Raw genomic sequence first — 12,752 nt, forward strand, 5'->3', positions numbered from 1 at the left:
AAATAGCGCTACAGGTGAGTGTTACATATATGGAAATAAAGATTCATTAGTAAAAACATATTTCTTCCCATAAACTGAAATAGAAAGCAAAGGAAAAAGTGTAAACTGTCTATCCTTCTCAATTTTAACAAGATTTCAGTTGGGAATAAGAAAAACGTTTTTGGAAAGGTAAAAGTTCAAGCAGTACAAAGGAGTTTTTCGATAAAAGGTATTTTCCCAGCTGCTGAGCATCTCGGCTAAGCCATGCCACCGGCGCCCCGGTTTTCCTTTATGGAAGCAACTTTCAATTTTATAAACAAACATGTACGTACTTTACATATAATTTTTGGTAACATTAGTAGTGATCCTTTGTATTTGCCTCTTCGTAATTTTTATTAAAATTTATTGGGATGACATTTATTGGGAATATAATAAAATCATATAAATTTCATGTGTAAAATCCAATAATGTGTCATATGTATATTACATTGTGTTCCTCGCCAAAAGTTAAATTTCCTTCTGTCACCCCTTTATCCCTACGTATTCCCTACTCCCCACCCCCGGCTAACCACTAACCCATTATCTGTGTCCATGAGTCTGTTTGTCATGTTTGTTATTTTCAGTTTTACATCCTACATATAAGTGAAATCATAAGGTTCTCAACTTTTTCTGTCTGACTTATTTTGCTTAGCATGATTATCTCGAGATCCATCCATGCTGTCGCAAATGGCAGTATTTCATTTTTTCTATGGCTGAGCAATTTTCCATTGTATATATGACATTTATCCTCAAAGATATAGGCACCCTGTGTTCATAGCAGCATTATTCACAGTGGCTAAGGCATGGAGACAACCAAAATGTCCTTCTATAGATGACTGGATAAAAAAAAGATGTATATATACCTAAATCTTTAACTATAGTCCACTTACAATTTTTGCCAATAATGCCTTTGATGGACACTTCATGTGAGGGCTGTTTGGCTGGTTGTCTCCTTTTTCTCCATGGTAGTTTGGATTAACTACTCCTGAAGCAAAACATCTTTTAAATAGTTTTCTTTCTTTCCTTTTTATTATCATCTTTTAGCAAGTTTTTGCAATATTCCAGAGCTTCTGGTTGATGAGCTGAAGCGAAATCACTCTGGGTTTTTCCCTGAAGTGAGCCCTTCTTGAGTGAATTTTCTGTCATTAAATCCTACAGTTTTGTTTATTCACTCCCTGTAGCTCACGCTCTTCAAGTGAAAGCCTGGGAATAGTTTTATTACTGAGAATTTCGAAGAGTTTGATTTATTGATATACATGCTGTTGCAGAGTTTAATGAAGATTGGGGCAGTCGTTAATTCACTGTGATGAGTACTATTAGTTTCCTAGCTTAAATATCTTGTGCTCTCTCATGCTTTTGACACTTGCTTTATAAGGTCATAAAAAACTCCATTCCCTGTTGGCTTCTTTTCTGCTCAGCCAGAACTCCATCTTCTGTTACTAAAAGTACTGTCTCAGAAGCTTCCTAACTTCCTTATCTCCCACTAAATGAATCTGAGATCAGGCTTGCAATCTATCCTCCTCCTACTATGGCTAGTTGACACCTGCAGTCACATAACTGCAGATTGCCATTATAGATTCATGGTTTCCAGGAAGTCAACTCTTTAATGCCACTCATCAAACCTTTTACCTCTGGCATTATTTAGGATATAGTTTTGGCTGATAACAGAGACATTATAATAATTATGGCAGACAAAAGATACTCTCTTTTGCATGAATTAGTCCAAAAATAGGGGATCCCAGACTAGGATGGTGGCTCTGCTCCCTGAGGCCATCCAAGGACACAGGATCCTTCTATCCTGTTCCACCTTCCCCAGTGAATTACCCTCATTTGTCCATATTCCAAATGACAGGATGAAGATAAAGGGGCAATGGGCTGTCTTCTCCCTTTTTCAGGGCACCCTGGAAGTGGTCTGGAAGTGGCATACATAATTTCTGCTCACAACTCTTTGGCCATAACTTACTCATGTGGCCACACCCAGCTGCAAGGGCAGCTTACAAATAGTCTTTTTTTTTTTTTAATCGAAATAAAAATACATACCGAAAAGTACAAAAATCATAAATATATAGGTTGCAGAACTTTCATTAACAAAACACACATGCATAACCAGTATCCAGGACAAGAACAGATATTACCAGAATCCCAGAATCCTCCTCCCAGGCTCTATACCCTTCCAAAGGTGACTACTTCTCTGTGTTCTGACAACAGTTTCACCTGTTTCTATACTTTGTATGAATGCAATCATCCACAAATCATTTGTGTCTGGGTTCTTTGGCAAGCTTTTATGTGAGAATCAGCTATATTGGTGTGTGGCTATTACTATGAAAGAAGGGAAAAAAGATATCAGGGGTCTATTAGCAGGTTGCTAGCTACTAGCCATCTCTCTCATCGACTTCTATGCATCTTCTTGATTGTTCCCTTTTCCTTGAGCCTTTTATCATCAACTCTCCCACTCCATATTAGCAGATGACTTTGCTGGACAATGGAATCTATGAATTCCTATCTGTTCTTATTACTACAAAATACACATCTATACTTACCATATCTCCTTTTCTCTAGCCTCAAATAAATTAGCATAGCGTCGCTTCTGCCATATTCTGTTAAAGCAGTCACAGGGCCTGCCCAGATTTAGGCGGTAGAAAAATAAAACCCAGTTCTTAATAAGCCACATTGCATAAGAGCATGCGGAGTGGGAAACTTTGTTGTGGCCATCTCTGGAAAGTATAGTCTACCACACCCAGTGTGAAAGCATGCACACGGCTATTTAATACCCAAAGTACCATATACAAAACTGTGAGAAATAATAGTAAATTGTTGTTTTAAGCCACTAAATTTTGGGGTCAACTGTTATGCAGCAATAACTATACAGCTACATCTATCAGTTACTATCTCAAGAATGCTGCATAACAAACCACCCCAAAATTCTGTGGCTTACAATTATGAGCACTTATTGCTCACAAGTCTACAGGTCAGTTGGGTGGTTCTGCCAATCTGGGTTAGGCTTGGATTTCACTTGGGATCAAATGTATCTGCAGTCAGCTAGCAGGCTGGCTGCGGGATAGCTAGTCCCACATAGCTTCACTCACTTGTCTGGCTGTTTACTGCTATTGGCTTGTACAACAGAGGGACTAGGCCACATGTCTCATTATCCAGCAGGCTACGCTGGGCTGGGCTTGGAACCATGGTAGGGGTCTAAAAGAACAAGTGGAAGTTTTCAAAACCTTTAAAATCTACCCAGAGCTGGCATATTATTTCCTCTGCAATCCATTGGCCAAAATAAGTCACAAGGTCAGTCCTCCAGATTTAAGAGGTATATAAATAAACTCAACCTCTTGGTGGGAGCAGCGAAGTCACATTGAGAAAGTCATGACTACATGGAGGGATAAAAAATTGGGGACACATTGCAGTAAACCTACCCCAAATAAAAAAAACCTTATTGTTTTATTGATATATAAAAATTCAATTCCTTTTCTTTTAATTCAGCTCTCACCGGCCTATTACTTTCCCTCCCTCCCTATCCCTCCTCTTGTTTGAAGAAACACAGTTGACTTTTTTTTGCCATAAAACTTAACTTATACTCTAGGAACTCAATAAAGCTCCTAACAACATAAAAGAATAACCGTTAATAAGAAATGTAAACGAATTCTTCTGAATCCAGTGTGAAGCAACTACAGAGCAGAATAAGTGAGCCAAACAACTCGAAGTCAAAAACTGGACTTTAATGAATAATTTTGGTAAAAGTGTTTTTACACAGATATGCAGGTATAAAACTCATAAAAAATGAAAAGACTCTTTCTCTCCTTAAGTACTTCTTAGAACAGTTGTGACTAAGTTTAACCTGATATATGTTTCAGAGTTTAAAAACCAAGAAACTAACACATTTTTGCAGTTAAACCTGAGACACATATTTATTGTACCATCACTGGAAATATTTGATTTGTTACTTTTATTGGCAGGTTTGCCTTTTAAAAATCTTCCTAGCAGAAAATAAAAGAAAAAAGTATCTGTCTATATTACCCATTATTCTTTGAACATTGCTTAGGAATAACACAACCTTAAAACAGCTCAATTTTGAAAAGCATTAACAAAATGCTGGAGTGCTTTTATTTTCGGGAGCTCTTTTAGAAAAAGAAATGAGTATTAAAAAATAATTTTGTCCTGGCATTGGTGGGATGAGCTATATCTACGCTGTTCACAAATTTAGCACACAAGAGTGTCTGCTTTAAAAGGGGTCAACACTAGCAAGTAACTTGAAGCAGAGAAGCCAACTTTAGGAGCTGCATTCATTCTGGTGTACTCAGTTAATCCCTCTCTCAGGTTGTACTAGCACATCTCCGAGGAGATGCACACCCTAATTTCATGGATATTTAACTATTTAGCTTTCCCTATAGATAGAAAGGCTTACCTCTGTGACAGCCTCAGTCTTAATTGAAAAGGTTATGAGAACCAAGTCTAAGTGCCCCAACTGTATTTTATCATCGCAAGTAGCTATTAGTGTTTCTTAAGAGGAATTATATTATAAGATAATTCTTAGTTGTATGGGACTATTCCAGACAATGCAGAACGTTTAGCACTCCTGGCCATTCACTAAAAACAAGCTGCTTTCACAGTCACTGTGACAATCAAAAATCATACCCACACATTTCTAACTGCCCCTTGATAAGAACCACCAAGCTAGATGGTTCAAGATTAATATCTATTAACTTCGGGACTTCCACAGAAAGTAACTGCTTTCTTACCTTCAGTAACAATGACTGAAGAAGAACACTTAGTTCAAAATACATTGTACTTAAATGTTATTTTGGAATGATAAGCTAATTTCTTCAAATTCATGGTGATCTGAAAGTGCAATACTTATTTATCTCCAAATGCACACATATGTTTACAGGAAAACGACTGTTTATATTCCACTGGCATATCTTACCCCACTTATCTTTGGTATAAAAATATGCTCATCTACTACAAGAAGATAAAAAACCAGGTCGATCTTCTTCATTCTCTCACACTGATGTTCCTGGGAACTGCTGCTGTCTTTGCTCCAAAACTTGTTGATTTAATAGTTGTTGCTGTTTCTGTAAAAACTGTACCACTTCTGGACTTCTTAATAATGACTTAAAAAAAGAAAAAAATATTTATTAATAGTATTGTTCCTATGGGATTAGATTGTATTTATGCTATGAAATTACTCTGATATGTCCCTACACAATACAATACGCTTAGAAAACAAAATATGCCTAAATTGAATTCATGTTTGCCTCTGATGCAGTGCAATTAAATTGTAAACTAATAATAATAATATCTGATGACATACATCAAATTACTAAAACCTAAAAATAATAGGTGAAACCTGATCTTACTGGTGACTTTGCACTCAAAGGAAATGCTTTATATGATGTGCCAGCACAGATACTCTCTATGAAGCATAAAAGCAAACAGCCAAGAACAGCCCTGGCCCAGGACGACAGCAAGAAAAAAAGGAAATGAAAAAGGGCCATATATGAAAACAGCAGTTCAACGTGACTTTGGAAATACATTTAAGACTAGTCCTGGAACTCAAGTTTCTCCTACTAGACTACTAAGTCTTTCTGAAGAAATTAAAAAGTGTGCATGTATATGTATGTGCGTGTGTGTGTGTATAGCTATGTGTCTATAGATAGTTAAATTACCAAAATTTCACAAAAGAATAAACTGCTCTATAATAATCAATACATTTTTGTACACATATCATTTTTAAATATAGTTGTAATCATATAATAAATATAATAGACTATGGTTAATGTGATTTTGTTATAATAATTTACATATAAAATTGATGATGAAAAAAAATTTGGCTCCAATAAATTGAAAAAAGATAAACTACATAAAAGTGGAAATACTATCATTAAATACTAATTTTAAAATTTAACATAGCACATTTTCTATGTATTAAACAGTTTTGTTTAAAACTTATTTGTAAAGACTGCCTAACACTCTACCAAATAAATGTACAATAGTCTTAGCTGTTATTAAACTGTTGACCATTTAGGTTGTTTATCTTACCATTACACTATTTATGATTAATACATTTCTGGCAACATCCTTATGCCTAACTTTATCCATATTTAGGATTTATTTCTTGCAAATGTTTCACAGTAAATATGATTTCTGAATCAAAGTGGATGACCATTTTAAAGAATCCTGAAATATATTGCCCAACTGCTTTCTAGAAGTGCTGTGCCAATACTGATGCCATCAATAGAACGAGAGTGCCCATTTCACGGAAGTTCAACATCGCTGTGTTATCATTTAAATTATTTTTGCTTACTGTTATTGCTTATTGTTATTAATATTGTGATACTGAATACCTTTTCATATCATTTAATGGTAGTATTTTTGCTTTTTTTTCGTTATATCTTTTGTGATGTATTGGGCCAAAATTGTTTCCTCAGCAATTTGTATTTTATGCAATAAAACATTAACCATATTAGCCATAGTTCTTTTATGTTTGTTGCAAATATTTTTCCTGTTACTTTGAAATTTGCATTTTTATTTTTACAACCATTTTTGACTTCTGCATTCATTTTTATGCAGTCTGATTTATAATCTTGTCTTTGTAATTTTATCTATTTTTTGGTTTTTAAAAATTTTTATTTTTCAATTATAGTTGACATTCGATATTATATTAGTTTAATCATGTTAGAACATAGTGGTTAGACATTTATGTAATTTACAAAGTGATCCCTTCAATAAGTCTAGTACCCACTTAGCACCATACATAGTTATACAATGTTACCGACAATATTCCCTATGATGTACTTGACATCCCATGACTATTTTGTAAGTATCAATTTGTACCTTTTGTCTATTTCTTTTAAATAAAAAAATTCTCATTCCAGATTTTTTAGATAAAGTCCCAATTCTAATTTTTTTTTAATTTAAAAATCTTTATCAGGAATTTATTTTGACGTATAGTGTAATGTGACAAGCTAAATTTTTTCTCCTCAAGTTATTTTCCAATTATTCCATTATTTACTGAATAATCTCTCCTTCCCTGGTTGAGTTTTAATATCCTCTATCAAATTTATAATAGAGATCCTTATTAAATATTGGTTTAACTGTATCTCGATACCATTAAAGCATTATTCCACAAACCCCAGAATTCGGTACAAGGAGAATGTTTTAAAATCCCATCTTGCTCGGATATTCAGTATATGTAGTGCCAAAGTGAGCACTTGCTCAGATATTCATGCTTTAGTCCATGAAGAGACAAGATTAAATGTGTTCCTGCTCACACACTCTTGGGGGAGCACTGTGAGATCCCACTGTGTACTGGCAGAGGTACAATTCGATTCTGATGATCAGTTAATAAATTTTAAAATCTCAAAAATCTAAGTAGTTCCATCTATAACAAACAACCTTTGTTAATAGATTTGTAATTACTTTACAACCTGATGCTTACCAGTCTTTTTTGATTTAATACTTGTTCTAAAAGAGTAGGTCTTGCAGGACGATCCCCAAAAGATCCCGTTCTTTGTTTAACAATGGAGAGTATGTTATCTGCACTTTCCTGAGATAAATAATAAAAATACAAATAGTATTAACAGTTAACATAATATAATAATCCATGTTTACAGGCATTTCAGTGATGTAATGCACAGGTCTTTGCTTCTCTTCCATCTTGTCCGGCCCCTGTGGGACTTCGGGAAAGTCTCTCATTAAGTCACAGGCAAAGTGTTGGCAATTAATTTTATATAACACTCCTCACTCTCCTTCCCTTCAGGATTTCCAACCTGGGATCTTCAGTCTCTTGAAGTCTTAAAATCATCAGTGGGGCAAACGTGGTGGTGGCGGGAAGTAAATAAAGAGTTACTTGTGAGTTATTTTCAATATTGTAAAAAAAAAAAAAAAAAGAAAAAAGCCCAGTAGAAACTGAGCATTCTCTTCATAGAAAGCTATCCAGGCCTTCCAGCCTGCCTTTGGATGAAATATATGAACTCAAAGGCAACTTATATATTGCTAATGAAACATTCTAATTGATACTTTTGCCCAATTAACAACAAAAATGAGGAGGCAGAAAAATTGCTTAAGGAAACAATTGATAGACAAAGCTTTCAAAATTTGGCAGTCATTAGGCAAAAAATGACAAACTGGTTTTGAAAAGACTGGAAAACATTAGCATAAAGAAAATAGGTCAGTCCTAAAGTGACACCGTGCACTGAGACATTATTATCCAAACAAAACCACCAGCATTTCCTAATGAACATGCACCCACAGTTATCTAATGGAATCTTAATACTTAAATTTTCCTGGCATAACAAAACACTGCTCTAGCTGACTGAAACATTCTCTTATAAAAACATGTTACCATATTGACTACATCCAAAAATCTGACTAAACAAGTATAAAACTATAACTGTTTTATTAGGAAGCCTTATGTGAATTTACCTTTGCTCTTCATTTAGGTTATTATCAAAGCTGTTTTACCCTCTTGGCCTTTTCTCTATTGGCTTCTTAGTTGTCTATTAGAAAGAATATCCCCTTTATCTCTTTCGTTACATGAAATTTACCAACCTGTTCAGAAAATGTTGAATCCCTAAACATTTAGGTTTCAAAATATATATAAAAAAAGAAAACTGTAATACTCAGAGAAAGCAAAAATTTCTCCCTTCCTCTCTCCACATAGGGTTAACTTTATTTATAGCACTGTTTCTTTTTTTAAAAAATCAGTTTACTGGGATAACACTAATAATATATAAATTTCAGGTGTACGACTTTAAAATACATCTATTGTGTGCTCTCCACCTGAGGTGTGTCCTTCCATCACACCACATTTGATCCCCTTTATCCTCCCTTCCCCACTAGTAACCACCATTCCGTGGGACTCTTTCACTTTTATGTGCACAAGAAATGACATGCTGAAACTGACTTGATGGCAGAGTATCCTGTATTCTCATAATCTCCGACAAAGCACTATGTAGATTCAGAATGTTAATATCACAGAATCTTAGAAGCTTGCAATGTAAATAACCTTGAGTCGTCTAGTCTAAATTTATATAAAAATTGGAACTTCCTTTTCAAAGATTCTGAACACTTTTTATCCAAAGGAGCTTACCAACTTTCGAGGCATCCCATTTGGTTTTGAATAGCTCTAACATTTAGGTGGCTTTTACTTATGTTCAGCTGAAATAACATCTCTCGTGATTTTCACCTGAATCCTGGGTACTTCAGGACTATGCAAAATAAACCTACTGCTCCTTCCAAATGAGAATCTTTTAGATATTAAATAATGATCACAATCCCCCAGGTCAATTCTTTTATCCCTTGTTCCTTTATGTGTCTCTCACATAGCATAACTTGCAGATACATGGACTAAATATATACATTTGTTCCTTATTTAACCTTGATCTGTGTAAGAAATACTGATTTTAAATACCTTAGTTTCTAATCTTGCTGCTCAAACTATGGCAGAAGACCACATTAGCATCTATGAGTCCTATAATGATCTCCTAAAGAGGCTCTAAACTATAGGCTGACTTTAATCCACCCACTCCCTCAGAGTAGGAACCCCTGGTACTTCCTGAATAGAAACCTTCATTTAGAGACTCCAAATCCAAAACCCCATAGCTTGGCATTCAGTACAATATAAACTGGCTTCAAACCCTCTTTCCAAATTTATGTTTCATGAATTTTTCACAAAAAGTTTCCACTTCAGCTAGATTGGTCCACTTGCTGTGATCTCAAAAGTATCTCCTATATTCCTACTTCCGTTTACTAACATGTGCTTCTCTTTCTTCTTACCTACCAAATTTCTAGGGATGCAGTACAGTGCAGGGGTAAGAGTGAAGGCTCTAGAATCAAACTGCTTAGATTTGAGTAATTGCTAGCTGTATGACCTAGATCAAGTTACTTAACCACTCTGTGCCTCTGTTTCTACATATGTAAAATATAGCACCTATCTCATTGCTGAATGATGTGAGGCTCCATTTACAGCCTAGCACAGTACCTGACACGTAATAAACTTAGCTGATTAAGCATAAACTATCTGCCATCCTTTCTGGCTTAAACTGACATTTTCTCTGCAAAACCTTCCCAGAGTGTCTCAGCCTACAATGATATCTACTAAAGCAGTACTATATAGTTGACAGAGTTGACCTTATTATATATCCTGTCACTGTTATTTTTACACTTGGTTCAATAAAGATAGTTACGGCTCTTGAAATCTCCTCAGAACTGGTAAAATGTCCCTTAAAATCAGACAAATGGTATAGTATGAGATTATTTCTTGCTTATAGCAAGTAGTTTTCATCCCTAAAAAAATCATTTTAAAATAATTTTAAAATACAAAAATTATTAAGGCTCATTTCGTGGAGGGTGCAGGGGGAGACTCTAATTCAGTATCAATTTATCTTTTGTACATTTTCCTCAAACTAGATGGAAACGCTGGGCACTAAAAAAAGAAAGTAGCTATAGATAAATAACTTCTTTCTTGAAAAGAACTAGATTATCTCCTCTCTGTAAGAATTCTGAAGTGAATGGGTACTTTTGGAACATACAAAAGGGATAAACGACCACCTTTACTTTCATTCTGTAGTAAGATGCTTATTTCCATAATTCCATGTAATGCACGATTTGATAAAATATACTATTTTACAAGGATATGAGTAGAGGAGGTTTTAAATATAAGATCCACAAGGGCCCTGAACTCCATGAATGTGCATACAAAATTAATACCTTCATGTGTGCATTTTTCTGGGAAAAATGTTAAGTTTCATAAAATTCTCAGAGTCCTTTTACCCTGATTATGATGCAATGGGATAAAAGGGAACAAGGTCACTCGGACCCTAATCAGTGCAAATAAAATGTGATATGTGGGTGACTGCGGATTTTAGAAATATTTAGAACATTACATTTGTAAACAATCACGAAGTCTAAAATGTGAGCAATGAGGCAATTGTTCAACTCCAGCCAAAACCTAAGAAATTTAAAGACTTTCAAGATACATCCTAGGACAGGTTTGTTTTAAAAATTATTTTCTGGATCATTTTTAACAAAATTCAATTTTTTTTTTCTGCACTGAAAAATTACAACTTTTATTTAAAAAAGGAAAACACACAGGATGAAGCATCTGCTTATCTATAACAACCTCAAAGAACACCAATAACAACAATAATAATGGCTAAGGCTTATTGACTTTTACTATCTGCTGGACAATGTGTGAACACTCGATATGGAATACCTCCCATATCCACAGTAACAATAAGAACTACGTTAATCCCCATCTTACAGAGGAAGGAGCTGAGGCATTTAATAACCTGTTCAAGGCCACACAGCCAGCAAATGATAGAATGGAGTTTTGCAGTCAGACGTCCAATTCAGAGCAATGGCTTTAACCTTCAACGCCGTTCAAATCAAACAATCTGAATATCTGAGGCTTACACCCCGTTATTATTCTTTTTCTCCAGGGGTACTTAAAAAGGGGTAGTGAGAGCAGGGTACTAAGAATAGGGACACCGAGAACAAGGTATTAAATAAGGGGTACTGAGAACAGGGTTCTAAAAACACTGTGTTAAGTATAAGGGTACTGGGAACAGGGTACTAAGAACTGAAATAGTGATAACAGGAAGAGATTATCTTCTCCAAAGTACCAAATTCATCTAGGTTCCTAAGTCTCTTTACCTGCTATTTTGCTGATGAACCTTTACTACCTGCCCTTCCAGTCCATATCCCAGATCTCTGAAATGACAGCTCTTCAGACGTGTTAACATTATTTTCATTGAAATGTATTCATCTATCACAAGCATGCAACAAACTGTTAAGGCTCTGCACACGTTTGTGTAAACTTTATAGGGCAAGCACTCACTAACTCGCGGCCTCAAGTCCAGCCACGGCAACCTGACCCTTCTGGCGGCTGGTGGCAGGCGCTGGAAGTGCGGTCTGCACAAGAGTGGAGTTTCTTCTTCCACCTCCCACTCCCCAAGACCCCAGCTAGGGTCTGATACCTCCAGTTTGACACTTCCCACGCTGCCAGCCGGGGCGGCCCCACCGCAGTTCAGAGCCTGGTCGCTTTTCTTCTTTTTGTACTTGTCTTTGTACATCTTGTTGCGGTGCTTCTTGCACATCCACGGCTTGCGCTGCTTGGCCACCTGGCTCGTGGTTTCGTTGCAACCCTCGTAGGTGCAGGTCTTGCTCATGCCGCCCCCACCGCTGCCTCGTCTTCGGGGTCCCCCGCTGCCGCCCTCGCCCCCGAATGGGTCTCCTCGTCTTCCAGGTCCTCCAAACTCGCTGTGCTCTCGCCTCCCCCCGGGGGATCCGAAGTGTCCAGCAGGTCGGCTTCGTCCTCTCCCGCCTCTTCGTCGCCATCGCCGGCCACTTCACACAGGTAGCCCATCCGCTGGCCCGCTCCGGCGCTGCCCCCCAGAGCCGGAGCTTGCCGCAGGACGCCCTCGGCCGCCGCCTCGTCCTGCCCTCCACAGGGGCGCATCACCAGCAGCGTCAACTGCGAGGCCGCGGCCGGGACGTGGGCTGGCGCCAGGGCCGGGGCAGGGGCGGGGGCCCCGGGACGGAGCGCGCCGCCTGGGACGCCCGGCCCCGCGCCCTCGGCGACCCCCTGCAGCTCCGTGCTGCTGAGGCCTAGCGGGGGGTCCTCGACCCCAACTTTTCGGCACCCGTCGGGCCGAACGGCACTCCGCAAACCAAAGACCCAAGACACGCGAGAAGACCAAGTGCCGGCGCCCCGAAGGCGCCCCGATTGCGCC

General features: G+C 37.4%; 1 protein-coding gene across 1 annotated transcript; it reads right to left on the reverse strand.

Moving 5' to 3' along the window:
- Positions 1-3,716: 3,716 nt before the first annotated feature.
- RFXAP (regulatory factor X associated protein) lies at positions 3,717-12,734 on the reverse strand. The gene is given in 4 exon segments (XM_039872983.1): positions 3,717-5,129; positions 7,457-7,564; positions 11,997-12,244; positions 12,247-12,734. Coding segments are annotated over 4 exon segments (699 nt in total). The 5' UTR covers positions 12,479-12,734; the 3' UTR covers positions 3,717-5,018.
- Between the last annotated feature and the right edge of the window lie 18 nt (positions 12,735-12,752).

The sequence above is a fragment of the Pteropus medius genome, unplaced genomic scaffold (genome assembly GCF_902729225.1).
Source record: "Pteropus medius unplaced genomic scaffold, Ma_sr-lr_union100, whole genome shotgun sequence".
Classification (NCBI taxonomy): domain Eukaryota; kingdom Metazoa; phylum Chordata; class Mammalia; order Chiroptera; family Pteropodidae; genus Pteropus; species Pteropus medius.